This window comes from Akebia trifoliata, chromosome 7 (genome assembly GCF_017979445.1).
Source record: "Akebia trifoliata isolate Shusen 1 chromosome 7, ASM1797944v1, whole genome shotgun sequence".
NCBI classification, from domain to species: domain Eukaryota; kingdom Viridiplantae; phylum Streptophyta; class Magnoliopsida; order Ranunculales; family Lardizabalaceae; genus Akebia; species Akebia trifoliata.
In genome coordinates this window covers 5,481,320-5,503,822 of record NC_141381.1, presented here as the reverse complement: position 1 = coordinate 5,503,822, position 22,503 = coordinate 5,481,320, and the positions used below count along the sequence as shown (strand labels likewise).

Below are 22,503 nucleotides of genomic sequence, written 5' to 3'. Positions count from 1 at the left end.
TTATTGCCATTAGAGCTCCAATACCCCTCAACGTCTCTCCATTGATTTTGGCAATATTGTGAGAGTCTTCCCTCTTTTTTCTCCACGAATCTTGTGCTTCCTTTTCGGTAATATTGTGAGAGTTTTCCCCCTTTTTCCTCTAAGAATCTTGTGCTTCCTTATTGCTCCATTGACTGAGTTGTGGTTTCCATTGACTGAGTTGTGGTTTGTTGCTAATACAAACCTCTCAAAGAAAAAGAGCATCCGCATCTCTTGGTGCTTGACCATCTCTCAAAATTTTCATCTCCACTCTATTTGGATCCTTTATAATATCCACCCCTCACCACCAAAGAATATTCTAGGGCTTTTACCCTTTTGATGATCTGATCTTGAGATTATTTAGTCTCAACAGTCCTATTGGTATCTCCAACCCATCTACACAGGTTTTATCGACTATAAAACACCTCATCTAATTCAAAGTATGTCATATGATCTATTATTACTTGAGCTAATTGCATTTACTTGTTGATAAAGTTAAACAATTTAAAAAGATCCATTTTATTCGGTATGTACATACCGACTTAATCTAAACATATTCAGTTGGTACATACTGAACTAGTTACAATATATTCGATACTATGGTACCGAACAGAACTCTAGCAAGATTTGTAAAATTTTGTAGTTTTGTTCAAAACCCCTGACCGAACTGTGTATGGTACACTCGGTAAATTCCACTGAGTCAAATATAATAATTTCTATACATACCTACCGAATGAATATCTAGTTTTTTATTTTTCCAACTAATTCGGTTTGTACATATGGAAAAAGTTATTACACGTTTGGTCTGAACCTATTGAACAGTGTCGAAAAAGTTAAAAATCCATCGTTGCTTCTATGATGTAACCAAAGAAGATGAATATTGAAAACCCTAAAAAGTTACCTCCATTGATTCAAATCTATTAAAAACTGCTCTAGAGGTGAAAATACCCGTGTTAATGGCCGTTCTACTGTTATCAGCGAAAACAAATTTGGATTTTAAAATGTTGATAGAATTTAGATTTACAAATTTGGATTTAAAAATTTTGATAGAATTTAGGTTTCAATCAGTGGAGTGAATGTGTTCGTCCAATCAGTGGTTTTAGATATTCATCCATTGGTAACCTACAGTGTGTACAACTAGCCCAAAAAAGAATGGGTAAAAAATAGTAAATTATATATTTTTTTTCTAAAAAGTCACTTGAGTGGGTGTAAATTGCAATTTCGGAGTGTGCAAATAGACTCAGCCTTTTGCAAGAGTTTATTTCATTTTCTGTTTGGCCCCCTTCCCCCTTCTTTTACAATCCCTCCTCCTATGAGAGAGAATCTTGGGCCCAGCAAAGTTGGGAAAAGGTTTTATATCCACAGCATCTATTGTGCTGACACGTGTCCAATCACATGAACAGAAATCACATAAAGATGAATATAGAAACCAATGAATAGGTTGGAGGAAGCTTGTACAGTTTGGGAAGAAAATTTGATTGAAAAAAGTCCACGTTAACCAATGAGCCCTTAGGCATGTATATTCCATACAAATCACACTTGGAAAGGGTGGACAATAAACAAAATAGTAGACTCTGTGGCAAAATCAAATCTGATTGCAAAACAAGGTAAATCTGTCACATTAAATTACCAACTGAGGTCTATTTGATATCCAAAAACTGCTTAACAACAGTAAGTAGTTTGAATTCTCCTTTAAACTCTTTTTTTTTCGAGACGATTAAATTACAGAAGGTGTCAATCATATTACATCACTTCTTTCAGCTAGATAGGCATTCGCTCACAGCTCACCTTCTTTCCTTACAATTTTATACCAAACTCAAACTGGTCAGGACGAAGAATGTAAGAATGATATCCACCTACCTACTCATAATGTGAGTAATCTTCCATCTCAAGTGGATGCAATAATAAAAAAATATCCATAACTATATACTCAGGGTATCATAAGCTACGAAGAACGAGGCAGCATCTTTATTCCTCACCGACTTTAAAAAATGTGTAGGATAAGATCAAGTTGTTGATTCCATCCATTTTAGGATCCGTCTCAAACTCGGGATCAATGTAGAAGAATACCTACAAAATTGTGTCGAGGCTATGAGGCAACCATTGTCTGTAAAGAATAAAAATAAAAAAACTATTTTGGGATTAAAGAAGGAAAGTTAGAGCTATTTACAGGCATGTCGATTTGTTCCCCTGGAAGAAGCCGTTGCTCCTCAAAGCAGAAACACTGTATTTTGTTGAAGTACACTGCAGCCTGGACAAAAAATTAAATAAATAATCAGAACAAGGTACTATTTATTTATTTTTTTTTTTTTTTTTTTGTAGGCGTAAGGTGAAAATCGATATTTGATCCCAAGTATGTAGCACTACCGCACACAAAACTTCACCACCTCACTGAGGTGCCACCTTCACTAACTTACTAAAAATTGACTTCATGATAAATTTCGTTTAGTTAAAAGTCAGAATTGATTCAATAGTTATTTGCAAGCCTTGAAAACACCTGCTGATATTTTGGGAAATGATATCTCAAGTATGATAACACTTGTAACTCATCATATCATTAAAAAAATTATTCCTAGTAATGTATGAGGAATAAATACGATTCCATAAATAATGATGCAAATATTTGAAGAATAGAAAATCTGAGACAGAATGCACAAGAACATTTACGAATTGCTGACACCAATGAATCTTAAATGCATGAAAGAAACGTTAAATTACAAAGAGAAATAGCTTTTACAGTAGTAAAACTTCAAAATATGCAACAAGGGGAGCATTTGATATCGATGTGAATGTCTACAAGTTCTTTATTCAAAAACCTTTAACGGTGTTGTTTATTTTCACCAGAAAACCTCCCAACAGAAAGTAAATGTGGATAATAAAATGGTAGATGGGAGTGGGGTTAGAAAAATGTTTTACATTTTCTTCTTGTTTTCAAATTTTGGTTTGACAAGTAAAATTTACAGAAATAATATAGATAAATGTTAATTTTATAGGTTCTTAATCTTAATTTTATTTTGGTTGCACTTGTTGGGTTGGCCAATTGAAGAACAATACCATCTTAGCAATTACATTACTGAATTAAAGTAAATAAATAAAAAATGTGATAAGAGAATAATTCAAAGGCCTTGTTAGGATAAAAGGAGACTTTTTCCTTCATGGACATCACATGAAATTAGCCAGTATATTAATAACCTTACTTCGAGATGTGCGAATTTTTCACAGAAAAGAGTGTGGACCCATAGCTCAGTTATTTTGACATATTGCTATGCAATTTTGAGGTCGTGGCTCCAAACACAACTTCAAAAAAAAAAAAAAAAAAAAACAAATCCTAACTACTTTTATATACCTTCAGTTTTTAGTTGATTGATTAATTGAACTTATAAATTTCTATGAAATTGTAATGCATTATTTATGAAAACTGGAAGACTCAATCTATTGCTAATCTTATCAATCGTATCTCTCTTAGTTCCATTTCTCCCTTGGAAGAGGACCGAAGGGTGTGATCGTGTAATAGGGATGAAATCTTTTGAATAAAATGATTTTATCATATTTACCTCATGTTTCCTCTTTGACCAGCTATTGCAGCCCATGGAGACAGGGTCGCATTTAAGGTTCTCATTTTTTACATTCTCAATTGCCTTTTCTGTGGATTAAATCAGTCTACATGGAACTATCAGTTTTTATCACAATTGGCTTTTGCTCTTTATGGAAGGCAAGGGGTGAATCTGTTAACCATTTGTTAAACCACTACAATCTGTTCAGAAATTCTAGACACATTTCTTATCATTATTCCACACCTATCAGCTTTTCCCCAGACTCGTATTAATCTTATTTCAAAGTTTGCAGATAGCATCCTTTTTAATATAAAGAAAGGATTTTACAGTTCCCCTTTAGCATATAGGTGGAATCTGGAAAGAAAGGGAAAGCAGGAACTTCAAGGGAAAGAAATATTCATGAGGTCTAAAATTAATTAGCATCAAAGGCACATTTTTTGAAGACCTCATGTTCAAGAGGGCTTTGGTTTTAAGACAGGTTTGGTTTCCTTCAATGTGTTAGGCAGGACTTTTGACCTCGTAACACCATACACGAATAAAGCTATATGGGACCTAGTGATTGAAAGGAGGCTACAATCCTGGAAGGCGAGATTTTTGTCTAAAGGAGGCAAGATGACCCTGATCAAAAGTTCCCCAGCCAACATCCCAGTTTACTTCTCACTATTTTCAACTCCCAGATGTGTGCAAGTGGAACTATAGAAACTTTTTTGAGATTTCCTGTGGCACAAAAGAAAACCAAGGACAGTTTACCTTGTAAGATGGGGAACCATCTATAGATCAAAAAAGTTTGATGGCCTAGGAATTAGAAAAACCAAGCATTCTAAAGGCTCGTGTGGATACAAGAGCTAGAAGTACTTAGAACATAAGTACTCCCAGAAGTACTTTTTGAAGTACTATCTGGAGTAGGTGGATAATTGTTGTGTGTTTGGATGCAAGTTCTGAGAAGTACTGTCAAAAGTACTTTTAATAAAGTTTTGTGTTGTGAACTATTTCGAATTCTGTTAAAATGATCAAAATGCCCTTATAAGTATCATTACTATTTTTAACATTATAACTCAACCAATTATGCTCCAAAATAAATAAAATTAGTTATTGTTTTTATCCATAAAAACTTATATAAACACCCAATAATTATAAAGAAATGGAAGATATTGTGAGCAAACATATACAACCACTAAAAATATGAAGAAGCTTTCACCACATCAATGGATAGTAAATTTGTGTGTAATTGTTCACATCAATCTTGCAAGAAGCTTTCAACCATGGTTTAAACCCTCATGGATAAATCATTTAGTGAAAAATAGGGGGGATCTAGAAATTCAAATCCAAATGCTACACTAAAAGGCTACCACCACATCAATGGATAGTAATATAATATTATTCAATTGCATTTTTGAGGGTATGTATATAATTTTCAAAATTTATGAAGGGCATACTTGTCCCAAATGCTACACCAAAAGACTACCACCACATCAATGGATAGTAATATAATATTATTGCAATTCGTTTTTAGGGTATGCTTGTAATTTTCAAAATTTATGACGAGCATACTTGTCCCAAATGCTATACCAAAAGGCTACCACCACAATGTGAAAAAAGCCCAAATTTGACGGCCTTGGACCGTCAAATTTCATAAAATTCGACGGACCAAGAGGTTGAATTGGCGTTGATTTTTCATTGCTAAATATATATATATATTTTTTCAACGGGCCAAAACTATCGAGTTAATGAAGGATAGGAGAAATTTGACAGCTCTAAGCCGTCAAATCTAGGAACATCAAGAATTTCAACAATCCTAGACCGTCAAAATTCAGTTTCTAAATTTCGTGGCCCATCAATTTTTTCTGTCGAATTTTCCAGTTTTCACGTAGTGCACCACATTAATGGATAGTAATATAATATTATTCCAATTGCCTTTTTTAGGGCATGCTTGTAATTTTAAAATTTATGACAGGTATACTTGTCCCAATCACTTCATTCTTTACGATGTTTTGGTGCTCCCCACAAGAGCAATTTTGAGAAGTATCTGTGGAGGTGTTTCTCTGAAAAATATGATTTTAACTCCCCATAAAAGTTGTTTATCAAAGTACTTCTTAATCCAAACATATGCGTAAGTGCTTCTAACTCCCCGCAAGAGCCAGAAGAAATTGGAGAAGTCAATCCAAACAAGCCCTAACATTGCACTCTTGGGACTAGGTTATGGCAGTTTGGACTAGAAAGGATACCCTATTGAAGAAGGTGATTAAAGCAAAATATGATTACGGGGATATGGGATGGAGAAGTTGGGAGATGATCCAAAGGGATATTGTATGGAAGAAGTTTATTAAGGAAAAAGAAGTCGCGGGGGGGGAGAGGGGGTTAAGATCATCATATGTTTATAGTATGTTCAAAGGGATAATGAAAGTGCTCCAGAGTTCTCCAAAAAAATTTCTTTTAAGATCAGGAGAGGTGATAAGATCGAGTTTTGGAAGATCATTGGTGTGGTACATCCTCTCTAAGATCACAATTCCTAGAAGGGACTGATTAGTTGCACACCACCCATTACCAATTGCACTCCATCACTTAAAAATTCCCCTTTGCACTCCATTTGGATGATTACACTCCAAAAATAATTTTAAAATATTTTGCACTCCTTTTTCTTTGTGTTCTTGTTCTTCTTTTCTTTTTTTTTCTTGTTCTTCCTCAACTATACCCAAAGAAATTATTGCTAGTTTAATAATTTAGCAAGAAATATTTTTTCGTTTCAGAACCATGTTAACAAAGTTACATTTCCTTGAAATTCAAAGATTCAGATTAAATTCTAAACAAAGATTCGAGCAAAGAATACAAACCTACAAGTTACAATAAAGCTTAAACCCTAAAATGTTAGGTATTGGAGTGCAAGCAGTAGGTTACGGTAGAGGTTATAAAAATAAAGAATTTTTTAAGGTTGATGTGCAACCAACAATTAGTGGTGTGCAACTAGTCGGTCCCTTCCTAGAATTGTACAACTAGTCATCTAAAAAGATGCATTCAATTCAGAGTTCTATGGTACAGGAAAGTTCGACTTTATCATGAGACTTAGGCTCTTCAAAGGAACAAAAATGATTGGGAGCTCGAGCATATCATTAATCTCATTAGTATTTTTATCTTTCAACCAGATAGATCCCTCTAAAGAGAACTAAAAGAGGTGGAACATGTCTTGTGATGGAGAATTTTCAGTCAAATTTTTCTATAAGATTATCTAGTTTGCAATACAAGAATGGTTTCCCAAAATCACTATTTGGGGACAAAATGTTCTATCAAAAGTAGCTTTCTTCATGTGGAAAACCTCTTGGAATAGAATTCTTACTTTGGACAACAACATTTCTAGAGGGATTATTTTGAAGAACTTCTATTGCTTTTGTAAGTCAAGTGGGGAGGTACCTTCCATATCCATATTCATTGTTCCTTCACGTCAAAAATCTGGTCTCATTTTCTATCTTTGTTCAAAATACCCTAGGTAAACCATGTTTTATTACCTCGGTATTTGAATCATGGAAACCTATGGTGTTATTTTCTAAGAAAAGGATATTATGGAGCATAACTCCTATTGTTGTTTGTTGAGCAATATGGGAGGAAAGGAATAATCGAGTCTTCGAGGGAAAAGAGAACTCACCAAATGATGTCATCATTAGTGATATAGGATAATACTTTTTCTATTGGAGTAAAGCCTTTGAAGAATTCGAAGACACCAAAGGTGCTCTAGTTAAAGAGAATTTTGGAAGGTACCTTGGAACTTGGGCCTAAGGAGAAATATTAATGAGTATGAGATGGACAGTCAGGCTAGCCAATCTAGATGATATAAGATTTTGGAGTGGAATTTGAAGGGTAGAGATTCTGTAAGTTCTTTCTACTCCAAGCTTGCCATCTCATCCTTGAAGTGTTTTCCTACTACTTCGGCATGGACAACTATAGTTTGCTACTTTGGTTTGGACAACTATAACTCCAAGGTCGCCTATTTATGTGGACAATAGCTTTGGATAAAACCCTTATTGTAAACAATTTGATTCACGAAAGGATAATCCCCAATATGCATCATATGTGCAAGGTTGTCTCATACCTTGCTCAATTGTGCTTATGCACGAGATTTACAGAAGGGCCTTCTCTATTTGTTTGGAATATGGTGGATCTTACCCAATAGCATGTTGAAATTGCTCCAAGGACAAAATAAAAAAGCATTCTCTTATACAGGTGGAATTATTTTTCCTTTTGCTATTTGTGTGTCAATTTCATACCAGAGGAGTTGAAGAATTTTTTAAAAGAAAACAAGATCTATTGAAAATTTAGTGAAGATCATCAAAGCATCCTTACATTAGATATCACCTCTTTTGGAGTTTAAGGGATTGACTTTTGATCATTTTGTTGTTGAAGGTATAGGTTTTTTTTTATTAGTTGGGATAATAAGATTATCTATCACTCATCCTGCGTTGTTTCTCTTATATGAGGTCTTCTCTTTCTCTTTAATACACTCTTTCTACTTGTTAAAAGAGTTATTGTTAGTGTTTGTATCTTATCTAGATAAAGGAAAAAAACATAAATGCAATTGTTATCTTAAGAGAAGCACAGGTGTATCACAAGACAAGAAATTCCCCTTCATAAACGCAGATTTTTCTAAGAACTTTCTAGATAACTCTACAGAATAAGGGACTTCTCGAAGTCTAGAAAGTTCTTACTGCTAGAAAGTTAATGTAATTGTAAGAATATATATAGAATAATGAATAATCTAGAGATGTCTTAGAAAATATCTAGGATTCCTTATTGGTATGAAGTTGTATAAACTATTAGAATTTGTGGATTGTTCCTCCCCAAGCCTATAAATAAGGGAAGCCTTACATGTTTGTAAGCATCCAAAAATTTGTGTTCAATACAATTTCCTTCAAAAACTCTCAATTATACTCTTATGTTTCTCTAAACTCTTTAGTGTCTTAGCGAAAGTGAATCTTCTAAGTCATTTGTAGAAAGACTTTCTCAAACATTCGAGGAGGTGATCGTGTGAATGTCGCGTGGGTGTAAAGTGTATTGAAGCTTAAAGTTTATGACAATTAACTATCTTCATCTTGCTTGAGTCTTTCTCTACATGTAGACCCAAACGGTTGGCTTCATCTCCAAAAATGAAGTGGCAGCTAGCTCCTCTGTCAACTAATGCCTTGGTCACCTTTCCATTAAGATGTACATCTTAGTAGCACCAATCCTTTGATTGTCTTAGGGGCAAGCTTAAAATCTGACACCTGCCTCTTGATGGCATTAATAAGCCTTCGAGCACCCATTGTGGCTCTTCATCTTCCTCTTCCTTTTTTTACCCAAATGGCATTGAGGATACTTTTCCTCGTACATGCATACGCCTTGTGGTTTGTACCTCCACAGATGAAGCACTTGAATACCTTAACTTGGCCTTTGGTATCGACAAATAAGGCTTAAAACAGGTCAGATATGGGCCAGATATGAGTGTGTCCATATCCACATCCGAATCCGACTCGGATCATACTACATAAGACCATATTTGAACCATTTTATTTTTATTAAAATCATATCCGGATTGATTTGGGTCGGATAATGTCAAATCATTTAATATTATTTTAAATAAAATTGCTAAAATGCGACTAAATGGTGACTTGAAATCAAGACCTCTCCATTTTGAAGAGAGGTCTTGACCACTACACCCAACTGTTGTTGGTTGATGAAAGATAATTTAAAAATATAAGAATACAACTTGCAAAGTGGTATATCATTCAGATCTTGCTGGATATAGGGATGGAATCGTATCCGACCCGAATCCAACTAGGGTCAAGGGACATCAACACATATCCAAACCATATTTTAATTCGGATTTATTTGATGAAACCAAACCCACTAAATTCGGATTTGGATTTCGAATAAAATCCGTACCATTTTAAGCCCTATCGACAAGTGCATATAATGAAGAAAATTTTCACAATTTATGTATATTTTCTATTATTAATTTGGTTATTTGGGATTACTTGGTTTAATTTTATTAACGTAAGGTGTGGAAGGTCCAAAACGTATGAGGAAAACCTAGAGGGGAACTTTTAATGAAGAAAAACATGTACAAGTGTGGAGGAAGAATTGTGTAAAAGTACAAGAGCTGCAGGAAAAAAAAAGCTATCTTGAGGGATATTTTGTAATCTCTCTCCCGCACCCATTTTTCTCTCCTCTCCTCTCCTCTCCTTATTTTTCTCTTCTATCTCTACCACGTTTCTAATCTATCCCTCATTTTGCTCTCTCCTCTATTTCTTCCACACGTCTCCCCACAATTTCCCTTTCCTCCCAACATCTTTCTCCCCCAATTTCTATCTCATCCCAACGATTTCTCTTTCCTCTATTATTCCCTATTTTCTCTCCTTATTTTTCTCACACAATCTTTCTATCCTCCATGTCCCACAAGCATTCTCTATTTCCTTTTTCTATTTAATCTCTTAATTCTACAACTCGATAATTTTGGCCTCTGATTTTTCTCTCTTCCACTTCTTCCACTTAATCATCTTTTTTTATCACTAAGTTGGGGCTATAGAGGGTCCCACCCCTTTATTTATTTCTTGAATGGTTGCAAGTTAGATCATCTTGGATGATTTTCAAGAATTCTAGAAAAATACAAGATGAGTCTAACATTACATAGATATTCCCTTCTATAGCTCGCAATCTAGCTAAGAAGTCTGTTGCTCAATTCGCCTCCCTCCAATAGAATTCGAATGTGCAAGAACGAAAATCTTGGGCTAATCTTACGATATGCGGATCAAACCAAGGTTTAAATGTCATTCCGTTTCGGTACGTTTCTTACGAAATGTTCCAATTTTTCAAGTTACCGAAACGAAACACTCCCCAAAACAAACATCATTGGTGAATTCTCAAGAAAACCAGTGAAGAAGGAGAATAAGAAGAAGAGAAAGAGATACTTGGATCTAGATTTGGATGGTTGAACAAGGTCACTGGAGTTTACACCACTAAGATCTTCGATGATTTCTTCTTCTTTGTCTGTGATTTTTTTTTTTTTTTTTTGTGAAACAAACCAACTGAAATCTAAGAAGATGCTAGCCCTTGACCTTGGTCTTATAAGAAAGACTAGGTTATTTAGCAAAAACCCTTATATTTTGGTAAATATTTGAGATACCCTAAGTCTTTGAATTGATCACATGCCCCTAGACCATAGTCTTTTGTGTAAGACTTCTTTAAAAATCTTAATTTAATTTATTATATGTTTCATATTGTTTCGTGCTTGTTTCGATATCGTTTTGATTTTTCAAAAAATCAAAACATCAAACAAAAACGAGATTTTAAATCATGGATCAAACTATCATACTTCCAAGAAGAGTCAATGGTCCCTTAAATACTCTATATAGCATACATTGAGTCTGATGAAAACAATGATGTATTTGACGATGCTCAGTAAAAATCAATGTTAAGGTGAGAAGGGAAGTGACTAAATTGCAAAAAAAACTTTTTACGATTTAATCTGTGAATTAAATTAATAACTTACAAATCAAATGTAAATATTACTCGTAAGTTTACAAGTGCGATGTGGTACCTACAGGTCAAACCCACAAGGATTGATTAGTGCAACCAAAACTAATGCATACAATAATAGATAAAATTTAGACTCTAAAATCCGTAAATTGACAATTTTTTGAATGAGACTTAAGTCTATTGGAATAAGAAAATACAAAATTCAATGTGGAAAAACTATTAAGGATTCAAAGATCCACTACAAAATTGAATAATTTTTATTGATTTATTTTATCACTCAATTAAATCTAAATAAAGATATGATTTAACCAAAAATTTAGAATTGAGATTCACACTAAATAAAGTTTTTATAAAAATATCAGATTTGTCAAAAATTGTTTTTAAGCAATTTTCATGCCTTAGTCTACTACAGGGAATCCCAAGCATCTGATGTAATCAGAATACACACATTTAATCAAGAATTTATATAACTAAACTAATATAATCAATAATCTAATCAAACAATATATTAATAAATTCAAAAACATTAATGCACTAATCCATCAACAAAAATAACCAAATTACAATTTGTGCCTTCCTTTCTCACATTAACATTGATTTTAGCCCAGCATCGTCAAAAACATCATTGTTTGCATCAACTAAAACAAACAAAAAATTAAAAAGAAAATAAGGAGAATGTGATCACAACCCATTTAATTCTTCACGTTGAATCACTCTCCAATTCTTCAATCTTACTTTTTGATGGTTGAATTTTTTTTATAAATCGAAAAAAAAAAAGATGTAGAGATTTAAGAGAATAAATGTGAGAAAAAAAAAGGGGAGTGTCCCACAAGAAGATGATTTTATGAGAAAAAGAGAAAAATCAGAGGTCAAAATTAGGATTTGAGTTGGACAATTCGAAGAGATTAAATAGAAAAAAGGAAGAGAGAGAGTGTGTGGGATGTGGACGATAGAGATTGTATGAGAAAAATAGGGAGTGATGATCGTGCGATAAGGGAGATGAATTAGAGAGAAAATGAGGAATGATAAAGGATAGAAAAATCATTGGGATGAGAGAGAAAAATTAAGGAGAGAAATTGTGGGAGAAAATGGTTGGGTTGAAAGGGAAATAGTGGGAGATGTGTAAAAGAAAGGGAGAGAGAAAAAGGAGGTATAGAGTAGAGATTTGGGAGAGATAGAAAAGGGAGAAAAATTAGGAGAGCAAAGATAAACAAGGGGTGACTGAGAGATTTTGTATGTGGGAGAAGTATTAAATAATATTGCTTAAGATCTGTTTTTCTTTCTTTAGTCCTTGTACTTCTCCATAATTCTTCTTCCACCCTTATACAAGTTTTTGTTCACTAAAACTTTTCTTCTAGGCTTCCTTTTACAGTTTGTGCCTTCTACACCCAAGAATAATAAAATTAAATCAATTAATCCCAAATAACCAAATTAATAATAAAAATTAAACATAAATTGAGAAAAAAAATTCATCATCATACGCACTTATCAGGTATCCTAGTTTTCGTTATTCGATCCTTCCTTGGAGTAGTTACACTTTTCTCCCCTACCTTTACCTTGGCTAGACTTAGATGGTTTGACCCTCATAGATGACCCATCCATCTTAGAGAAGTTCATCAACTTCCATATCGTAGCAAGGGCGGTGGACAACTCTTTCAAGCCTTGTTGGTGTAGCCTTTGGGCTGCCCACCATTGCAAACCATGCATAAAGAAAAGTCGATCATTCTCAGATATGTCTGAGAGGTCGAGCATCTTTTGAATTTCTTGATGTACTCTTTAATGGTCCATGTTCAAGTTGACCAACTTGTCTCGAGCGAGATACTCCACATTTTCAGGAAGAAATTGAGCTTTCAACTCTTGCTTGAAATCTTCTCAGGTGTTAATGGTGCAAATGCCTTTCTTTACGTTAGTACTCCTTTGCCACCATAACATTGCATCCTCAATAAGATACATGGTAGTTGTGTCAACTTTAGCTTCTTCATCCATGAGATTCGTGGCCTTAAAATACTTATCTATTGGCATAGGAAGTATTATGGGCTTAGACCCCCCATAGTTCAGTTGGTTTGACAAGATGCAAAACTTTGAGGTCGAGGGTTCAAGTCAAGTTTACCTATCAAAAAAAGAGTTATTTCACTCCTTGGCATCACATGCCCTAGGGTAGCACTTCGGCCCGAGGATTTTGACCTTGTCTAATTCCCTAGTTTGAGGAGTTCCACTAAGTACAACTCTTTCTAGGAGAGTCATTTTAGCGCTTACCTCATCTAGTTGAGAAGTTAGCCTTTGGACTACCCCTTTAGTGTGATCTTGCAAGGTCTTCGCAAAATTGCTTGATTTTGGCTTTTGGTACATCAATGGTACTTCCCATGTCAACATCAAGCTCCTTAGTAGTCTCTTGTTGCTCCATTAACATGCTTTCCACTTTCTTTTCATGCTCTGTAAAGGAAAGCTCCATCTTGCCTATTTGGGTCTCTAATGACATAGAGCTTCCAAGGCACCATGTAGTATAGTCTCCCCTGATGTGCCCTGTCTCCTATCACAAAACTTGTCATGCCTACCTTTAGGAATGCCTTCACCCCACCTTGGTTTCACTTTGGCTCGTGAGTTGTCTATTGAGTGTTGTGTTATCTACCTCCACTCCCGAGTATCACGTGCTCACGTATCGTGCCCCAATTTGACCCATGACCCTCTTATATTCATAGTTGTGCATTCCCCATCAAATTGGTCTTTTGGGATAAATGGTTCGTCAACATTGTCAATCTCAAATAGCATCTTTCTACAAACTTTGGCTTTGATACCACTTGTCAAAGACTTTTAACTTCAACATGCTTTACACCCGTGCGACTCTCACGCAATCACCCTCCTGAATGCTTGAGTAAACCTTCCCACGAAATGACTATGGAGATTCACACACTCACTATGACACTAAAGAGCTTAAAGAAATACAACAGCATTCTTAAGAGTTTTGAAGAAAATTTTATTGAATACAAATTTTATATACTTACAAACATACAAAGTTCCCCTATTTATAAGCTTGGGGAGGAACAATGTATAAATTTTAAAACATTCTGTACAACTTCATACGATTAAGGAATCTAAGATATTTCCCAAGACATCTCTAGATTATTCTATATACATTCCTATAATTACATTAACTTTCTAGAAATAAAAACCTTTTACAGTTGGAGAAGTCCCTTACTCTTAGAATTATCTAGAAAGCTCATACAAAAACTTTAGTTTATTAAGGGGAATTTCTTGCCTTGCGACCAATAGCTGTAGAGACTAATGACAAATATAATATGGAAATTAGAAACCATGACACCACTTTGGAATTTGGACAATCCCACAAGCAATACAACAAGGATGAGGGAGATGTTGATGTGTTATGACATTGTTTTTAGAATTTGAATTGGATTTCCTCCCTAATATGTGGATCATGTTTGTGTGTGAAACAGAACTATGGATTTTGGTTAATTGGTTCACTGGTAACTGGTTGTATGGAGTATGGAGTAATGGGTTATGGCTGTTGGTTTATTAAATCAATTTATGGTTTATAAATTAAGATTTGACTTATGATTCTGATGTTCTTAATTTTTTAAAGATATACCTAGGAATCCTGCCAATGATGCATTCATGCAATGTAAGTGATTGGCTCAAAATTGTCCCTCCTACGGAAAAAATAAAAGCAGCACTAACAATATTACTTTCTTGATTGGTGTTTTATTATTAGTGTTGAAACATTTTTCTTTTAAGAAATTTATTATGATTTTTATAGAACATTTTAGAAGGATTAAGGCTTATCACTCGTTCCATCTCAAGGCTTATGCCTTGCCTCATGGAGGCAAAAAGCCTATGTTTTTTTACCAATATAGAGTTCACAAAAATGGAAAAATAAAAAAATAAACAAAGAAATAAAGAGATACAATTAAAGGAGGTCAAGCAGACCTAACCTAGAACAAACAAAAGAAGACCAACTAACAAACCATCTCTGTATACAATGTCATTCCATCTAAAATCAGAATCCTCTAGAATTTCACTATGAAGCTTGGACACCGCATCTTTGACGTCAAGGAACATTCTTTATTGCAGAATCTATTCAAAAAATTGATGGGCTTTGGGTCTTTGAATTACTATGAAACATGATATTCAATAAAAGAAATCAAGAAGTCAATCACACTTGAATCAATTGCTGTTCAACAAAAATGTCCGAAAATGGGTACCTTCATGGGTGTAACATTGTATGTAGAAACACCAATTATAGGTGTTGAACTACGATTTTCAGCTGTGTAAAATGCAAGGGCACTTTCTCCTGGCTTGACCCTTACCTGGAGATTACAAGTAAGAGTCAATATAATAGGGTACAAGTACTGCACGGGAAGTATTTGAGTCGATCGAAAATTTTGTAAAACAGGGCACCTCTCTCTGTGTAGGAATAAACTTCCATGGCATACCATCAGCAACATCAGCATTGAACTGCACCACAAGCTCCCTATATAAGCAAAAAAAAACCAAGAACTCAGAATAAGTATAAGGAAATGGATTAAGATGCAAAGTAATTTATCAAAGAAACTATTTGCATTAAGAGTAGAATATATCAAAGACAAATGACTAAGTAAATAAATTCAAATTCTCAGTAAAATATTAAATATTCTTGCAACGGCAAACCAAAAAGTACACATTAGTGTCAGGGGGTAACACATAGGCAATTAAGGCATCACCATTTTAGAATATAAATAAGAATAATAGTGTGCCCTCAAGGTTTTAACATGAAGTATAAATTCTCTCAGAAAGTACAAGACAAACAACAACTAACAAAAAGAATAGGACAAGAAATTGATAGATGATAATTCAGCCCAATTGGCTTTCACTGAATTAAATTAGATAGTTTCAAAGTTCTGTTTTTAATCAAAATACAATTTTATTAAAGAAGACGGGAAGGAGACACAAGAAGGAAACAAAGGTGGGAGCTTTCCACACAATTAAAACTAAGGAATAACAAAAGCAACTACACTTGGAAGACAACATCATTCCAATTAAATGACAGGTCTTCGAGACGCATTTGTCCCAGTTAATGGAACACCAAGAAATAAGGTGCCCTTCACCTTAAGGATAATGTAGTTAACACAACTCTACTTTAACTTAATGATCCTGCTATTGCAATCTGTCCATAAGCACCAACAAATCACAAAGAGGCATAGATTCCAAATGTGATGACCAGAAGGGAAATATTGGAATACCAGCCCCCAACAGATTGATGAGTATTGCCCATTTAATCTGAGATTTTGAAGAAAAGCATTCCAAACTTCTCTAGAGATAGGACAATACCTAAGGAGACAGTGTACTACTACTAGCTAGAAGAATTATAAAAAGTAATTGTCCAATCTCAATCAGAAAGCTTAGTAGGAATTTATAATAATAAAAGAGACAAATGACAAAACTGCCCTTACATATAAGAAGTAAATAAAAGCTATTACTAGAAAACAACTAGGACTAAAATAACAACTAGATTATTTCCAATACTAGCTAGCCTCGCACAACACGCATCTACTTGGAACAGCCATCCTCTACTCCTTAGATGATCCTTGGTCAAAATAGACCATCCTTTAGTTCTTACATGATCCAAGGTCAAATTTTTCAAGAATTTGTCGATATAAAAACATAGATTTTCAACAAAATAGTTTGGCTCCACGCCAACTTAACCAGGGTAAGGATAAATTGCTGGATGTAACCTCCATTTCTGCTCTTCTCCAAAGCTGAAATTACTCGAATAAACGGAACCGAGAAAATTCCCTTGGAAGTCCACCTCTAAATTCTCCTTTCTTCCCCTTTTGAGGCAATATCTGCTCTACTAAGGCCTCCTAGGAGAGTCCCAATAGCATCAATTACAAATCATACAAATTTCTCTTCACTCCTAATGAGAAATAGGCATTGCATAAACAGATTTCACATCACAAAGAGGCCTATCTCCACACAAAACATCCTCCCAAAAGATTGACCTCTCACCCAAACATATTATGAAAATAAAATTCTTCTTCAGAAGAACCATGCATCTTGCCCAACCAAACATTCATGCCATAGGATGATGGGGAACCAACATGATCCAACCAAGAATTTAGAAACCATATTTAGCTTTTTATCATCCTTCTCCATCAGCAATCTCTTTTTCCAAATCTACATTTACATTTTTTTCCCAATCCTGTCAACTTCATATATTTGAAGTTTCTAAGTCCAAGACCCCCCATCTTTGTTCTTGTCGATCAATAAGACATGAATTTATAAATGAGACAAAAAGAGATATGTCATAAAGGAGAGAAAGGCCAAATTCACAATGCCCCTATGAAGCAGATTATAGTCAAAGGATAGAAAGAAATTAATTGAGCCCACCATAAAACAAAATCATCAAATCATCAAAAAAAAAACAACATACAAATAATTAAATGACAGTAGCTACGCATATACCTGGTAGGGGCAGTTCCCTCTTGAACATGTCGAGCAATCTTTTCCTCAACACTCTGAAAAAGACTCAACCCATATCACAAATGATGGAACTCTTTTACAGCAAAAAAATAAAATAAATGATGCAATACAAATAGAACTTCAAAACCAAAAATTACTAAACCTCACCTCGCGCCGCTGGACAGTACCACCGTATCCAGTAGCCTGGCAGAAAGTTCTATAAAGAGGAACAGCTGCATACGTGCAGCCCACCATGGCAAAAACCAATCCAGTTAAATATAAAAGTGTTTTTTGGGATTTTTGTTCTCTAGCGGTATTAGATACATGATAGTGGCGTCGAAACACAGAGAATGGTGAAGAAGATTTCTCGAAACTCTGAAATCTAAAAGGTTTCAGGTAAAGTTCACGGCAGGGCTTAAATCCCCAAAATCGAGAATCCAAATTGCCATTATGAATTGATCTGAAAGCTTTGGTGATTCGTCTGCAATGGAGACACAAAATTGAAATCTGGAGGTGTAATTAAAGGGAAAAAAAATGTTTAATTAGAAAGTTGGATAGATACCTGATCTCAAAAGGAACAGAGTGTAAATTATTTAGAGATGGAAAGAGAGAGCTCTTGTTGGAAACCCTAGAGCAGAACATGTTGAGTTGGGAAATCCAGAAATTACAGAGCGCAATCGAGAGACATTTCGCCTAAAATTATAATTTATAATTATTTTCCAAACCAGACTTCAACTCTGTTCTTCGCGTCACTGTATCTTCACGAAAGCTTAAAACTGGCTGTTCTACTGTATTACAGACATGGTTTTAAACTCAGTATTTCCTCTTGCCTTCGCGGTTACCAAGTTGATTCGTCCAAGTTGACTCGTCCTAAACGAGTTAAATCATCTAAGTCAGATTACAACTATTTAATAATAGATATTTGGGGACGGTTCATGACTTCATGGGACAACGATTGTGACTAGGGTGGGACAACGTTCGGTTTGGGGGCAATATTGAAATCGAATCGAACTTGCTCGGTGTAATAAATTCTGAACCACATATACCCTAGAACCGCACCAATCTAAACCGACCTTAGTATGATTCAGTTCAGTGTTCGGTTCTCAAGTCACGAAAACATAGCATTAGATTTGTGGCAGCCCCAGCTCCTTTTGTAAATAGGGTTGGCAATGGGTCGGATGAAGCTATTTCCATATCTTTATCTAACTCTATATCTAGTTATCCAAATCCGATTTTTTACCCACTTATGTTAAGAATATTTATCTCCGACTATTTATTTACTTTTTAATCTGTATTTGACTTCTAACCAAATTTCAAGTAGATATCCAAGTAGACATATATACCTCATTGTGAAGATGATGGAAAAAAATCTTAATTTAGGGTTATACATATATTTTTTTGTGAATTTACTTTATTAAACTCAGATTTTCGGGTTGGATGAGACGCATATCCATATCCAACCCTAAAAATATTATGTTAAAAATAATTACAAATAAACTTACTTGAATTCTTAATCAAATTAAAAAGATTGTACCCATACCCGAATAATTCGGGTAGGATAAGCCGAGTAAGTGGGTATTATCCGACCCATTGCCAACCCTATTTGTAAGCTTAATTGCTACAAGCTTGCAATAGCTAGTGATAATATATCCTTTGAGGAATTTTGTCGACTAGGTGGTAATAGTAAATTTAAAAAAAATCTTAACACAAATAAACGAAATTGAGGTGAAAAATCTGAAACTATTGAGAAAGCATTCATTTAAAATCTGGAACCATTGTCAAATAGATAGTAGTGATTAAAATAAAAATAATAATTTTCTAACACAAATACATGAAATTTGAGGTGAAAAATCTAAAACCATTGAGAAAGCATTCGTATAAAATCTGAAACCATTGTCAAATACTTAATAGTAATAAAAATAAAAATAAAAAATAATTTTCTAACAGAAATACAGGAAATTTGAGGTGTAAAATCTGAAATGATTGAGAAGGCATTCATATAAAGATCCATTCTACTATTTTATTTTTTTTAAGAGTTGAACTATAATTTTAAGAATTGGAAGATTCAGAATTAGTAAAAGAGGGAATTTCTATTCTTAAAATGGGAGAGAGAGAGTACATTTTCCTAGGGTTGTCAACGGATAGGTATTCAATCAAATATTGCTATATCCAAATTTGAATCTAATAAAAATAGTGATATCCAAATTCCAATTCAAATCCAATTGGATATAACTAACCAAGATTCGAATTCAAATTTGAAAAATATATCGGATATCCAACAATATCTGATTCAATAAAAATCCTACAAAAATTAGATTCAATCTATATCATCATCTTCATTCTGTAAAAAAACAAATCGACTTTCCTATTTTTTTCAACTTCAAAAGTTGTAATCTTCAACCTATTTCAGTCTTAAAATCAAATAAACTTTGATTTTTGGAAGAAAAAAAATGATGAAAAATTCGAACAAAACATCAAGTATATTTTACATCAACTTGAAGGTTTGGATTTTCAAAAAATAAATCAAGATTATTTTGATTTGAGGTTGAAGCCATGGATATTGAAGGAAAAAAAATAGGGTTTTATTTGAGAAAGAGAGATAGAGGAAGTATCTACCTGGATGCTCATCGACCGGAGAAGATGATGATTATGGAGCTTGCACAGTCGAAAAAAATAGAGCTTGACTTTGAAAGAGAGAGAGAGAGAGAGAGAGAGATGAAGTATCTACCTGATGCTCGTTGGTTGGAGAAGATGGTGGTTATGGAGTTCGCACAGTCGAAACCCACCCTTTGATTGTTGGTTCTTGTGTTTTAGGTTGAGAGAGAAGATACATATTTGAAAGTTAAATTTCGTTTTGTAACATAAATACACAAGACCATATATATATATATATATAATATATATATATATATATATGGGAAATATTCAGCACCTTACCATTTACCCAAGAATTTGCCCAACATGTTTTGTCCTACATGGGTTAGAAGTTTTGGAATGGGCTGATTTTTGTTGAGGATGATCTCTACAGTTAGAAGATCTTCCTCACCAAAAATCAACTCATTCCGAAATTTCTAGCCCCATGTTTACAAGTTGAAAAATCATGGACCGTCCATTTTTTGTAAACCATTTTTTATGGGGTTAGAAGTTTTGGAATGGGCTGATTTTTGGTGAGGATGATCTCCTCACCAAAAATCAGCCTATTCCAAAACTTCTAACTCATGTAGGACAAAACACGTAGCGTAAAGTGTAGGGTAAAGCATAGGGTGTTGAACAGGACCCTATATATATAATATATATATATATATATATATATATATATATATAAATCGGAGTGGATATTATCGAATCGGATTTCGCAATATTCGAATTTGTATTAGAAATCATTCGTATCTTAAAATAACATCTGAATTCAAATTCGATATCTAAAAAATTAATATCCGATTTTTCAAATTCGGATCCGGATTTTCGAATATCCATCGCAGGCCTACCTTTTCTAAGGATGACAATGGATCGATTCTTTAGTGAGGGATGACGACAGTTGTTAGGGTTTCATTCTTAAAAATCGAAGAGTTCTTACGATGGAGAAGAGAATGAAGGTTTGTTGTATTTAATTGTTAAATATATTAGGGATGTCAATGGATACCCATTTAACCGAAATTGAATCAGAATCAAGCCGAATACGCCAGTTCCGGATCCCTTTTTATTGGAATCGATTAGAGCCTGGTCTAAAATGGAATCAAACCAATAAGAATCGGAATTGATAGGTTCTATCCAATGGGTATCCAAAACTGATTTATTTTGTCATTTCTTTCTATATTATAAATGATTTAAGAAATTTTAATTTTAAAAAATAAATGTATATTATATAAAATTCATCAATTTTTCATATTAATTATCAATTGAAACTTAAAATGAGTTACTCTTCTTAAAAATTATTACTTTTAAAAAAGAAAAAAAATATAATTAATTTGTATCTTAAGTATAACAAATTATAACTAAGTTAACAATTTTGTTGATAATATGATAATTTTTTTAAAGGATTTTTTCTTTTTATTATATATATAATGATTTGATATACTTTTTCTCTAATTCAATTCTTGAGAATCGGAACTGATGGGTACCCGTGATTTTTGGCAATTACAATTTTGATTCCATTTATTTTGGAACTGAACCCAGAATCAAACTAATATAATGATTATGGTTCTAAGTTCCTTAGGAACCAAACCATTGAATCTCTTAAAATATATGTAAGGGTAATTATAAAAGCACCCCACAAATTAATAAGGGCAACTCACACCATAGCTTAACTGTTTTGTCTCATATGGTTTAAAATTTTTGGAATGAACTGATTTTTTGTGAGGATAATCTCTATGACAATGAGATCATCCTCACAAAAAATCATCTTATTCCAAAACTTCTAAACCCCATCAAAATAAGTTCTAGAATCGTAAATCGCCCCTTTATAATTGTAAACCAGTTTTGATGAGGTTAGAAGTTTTGGATTGGACTGATTTTTGGTAACGATGATTTCCTCATCATAGATATCATCTTCACAAAAAAATCAGCTCATTCCGAAACTTTTAATCCATATAAGACAAAACAATTCAACTATGTGTGAGTTGCCCTTAGTAATTCGTGGGGTGCTTTTATAATTACTCTATATGTAATATAAATATAATAACGGAAGCCAAAAGTGTTCCTTACACTGTTGAACAATTAATAATATCAATAAAATATTAAATCCAATTAACTAGAAAATTAATAATAAAAAAATCACAGCCTTCTACATTTCATATAAAAATTCATATTTAAAAAAAAATATAACCTTTTTTTTAACAAAGGATTTAAAAGTGTACAACCCGATCGCTCTTAAACTTAAATTCAGTGGTGGAAAAATCAACCATAAGGCATCCATTTGGTGAAAAATCTATAAAAATATTTTTAAAAATATAAAATATAAGTGTTTAAATTTTTTTTA

At 33.7% G+C, this 22,503-nt stretch overlaps 1 protein-coding gene across 2 annotated transcripts; it reads right to left on the bottom strand.

The window, feature by feature from the left end:
• Positions 1-1,694: 1,694 nt before the first annotated feature.
• On the bottom strand, positions 1,695-18,614 carry LOC147398105 (cytochrome c oxidase assembly protein COX11, mitochondrial-like). Of its 2 annotated transcripts, XR_015179760.1 has the most exons (8): positions 18,088-18,614; positions 17,694-18,006; positions 17,529-17,581; positions 15,486-15,558; positions 15,290-15,394; positions 11,086-11,133; positions 2,189-2,269; positions 2,037-2,088 (listed from the first exon to the last, which is right to left on the bottom strand). XR_015179760.1 is itself a non-coding variant. In XM_086447259.1 (7 exons), exons 1-7 carry the CDS (start codon positions 18,165-18,167, stop codon positions 1,987-1,989), a joined length of 807 nt encoding a protein of 268 aa, XP_086303385.1. In that variant the 5' UTR covers positions 18,168-18,599; the 3' UTR covers positions 1,695-1,986. The 2 variants fall into 2 exon arrangements, 1 of the variants encoding a protein (XP_086303385.1); XM_086447259.1 differs by lacking the exon at positions 11,086-11,133 and having other exon boundaries at positions 1,695-2,088; positions 18,088-18,599.
• Between the last annotated feature and the right edge of the window lie 3,889 nt (positions 18,615-22,503).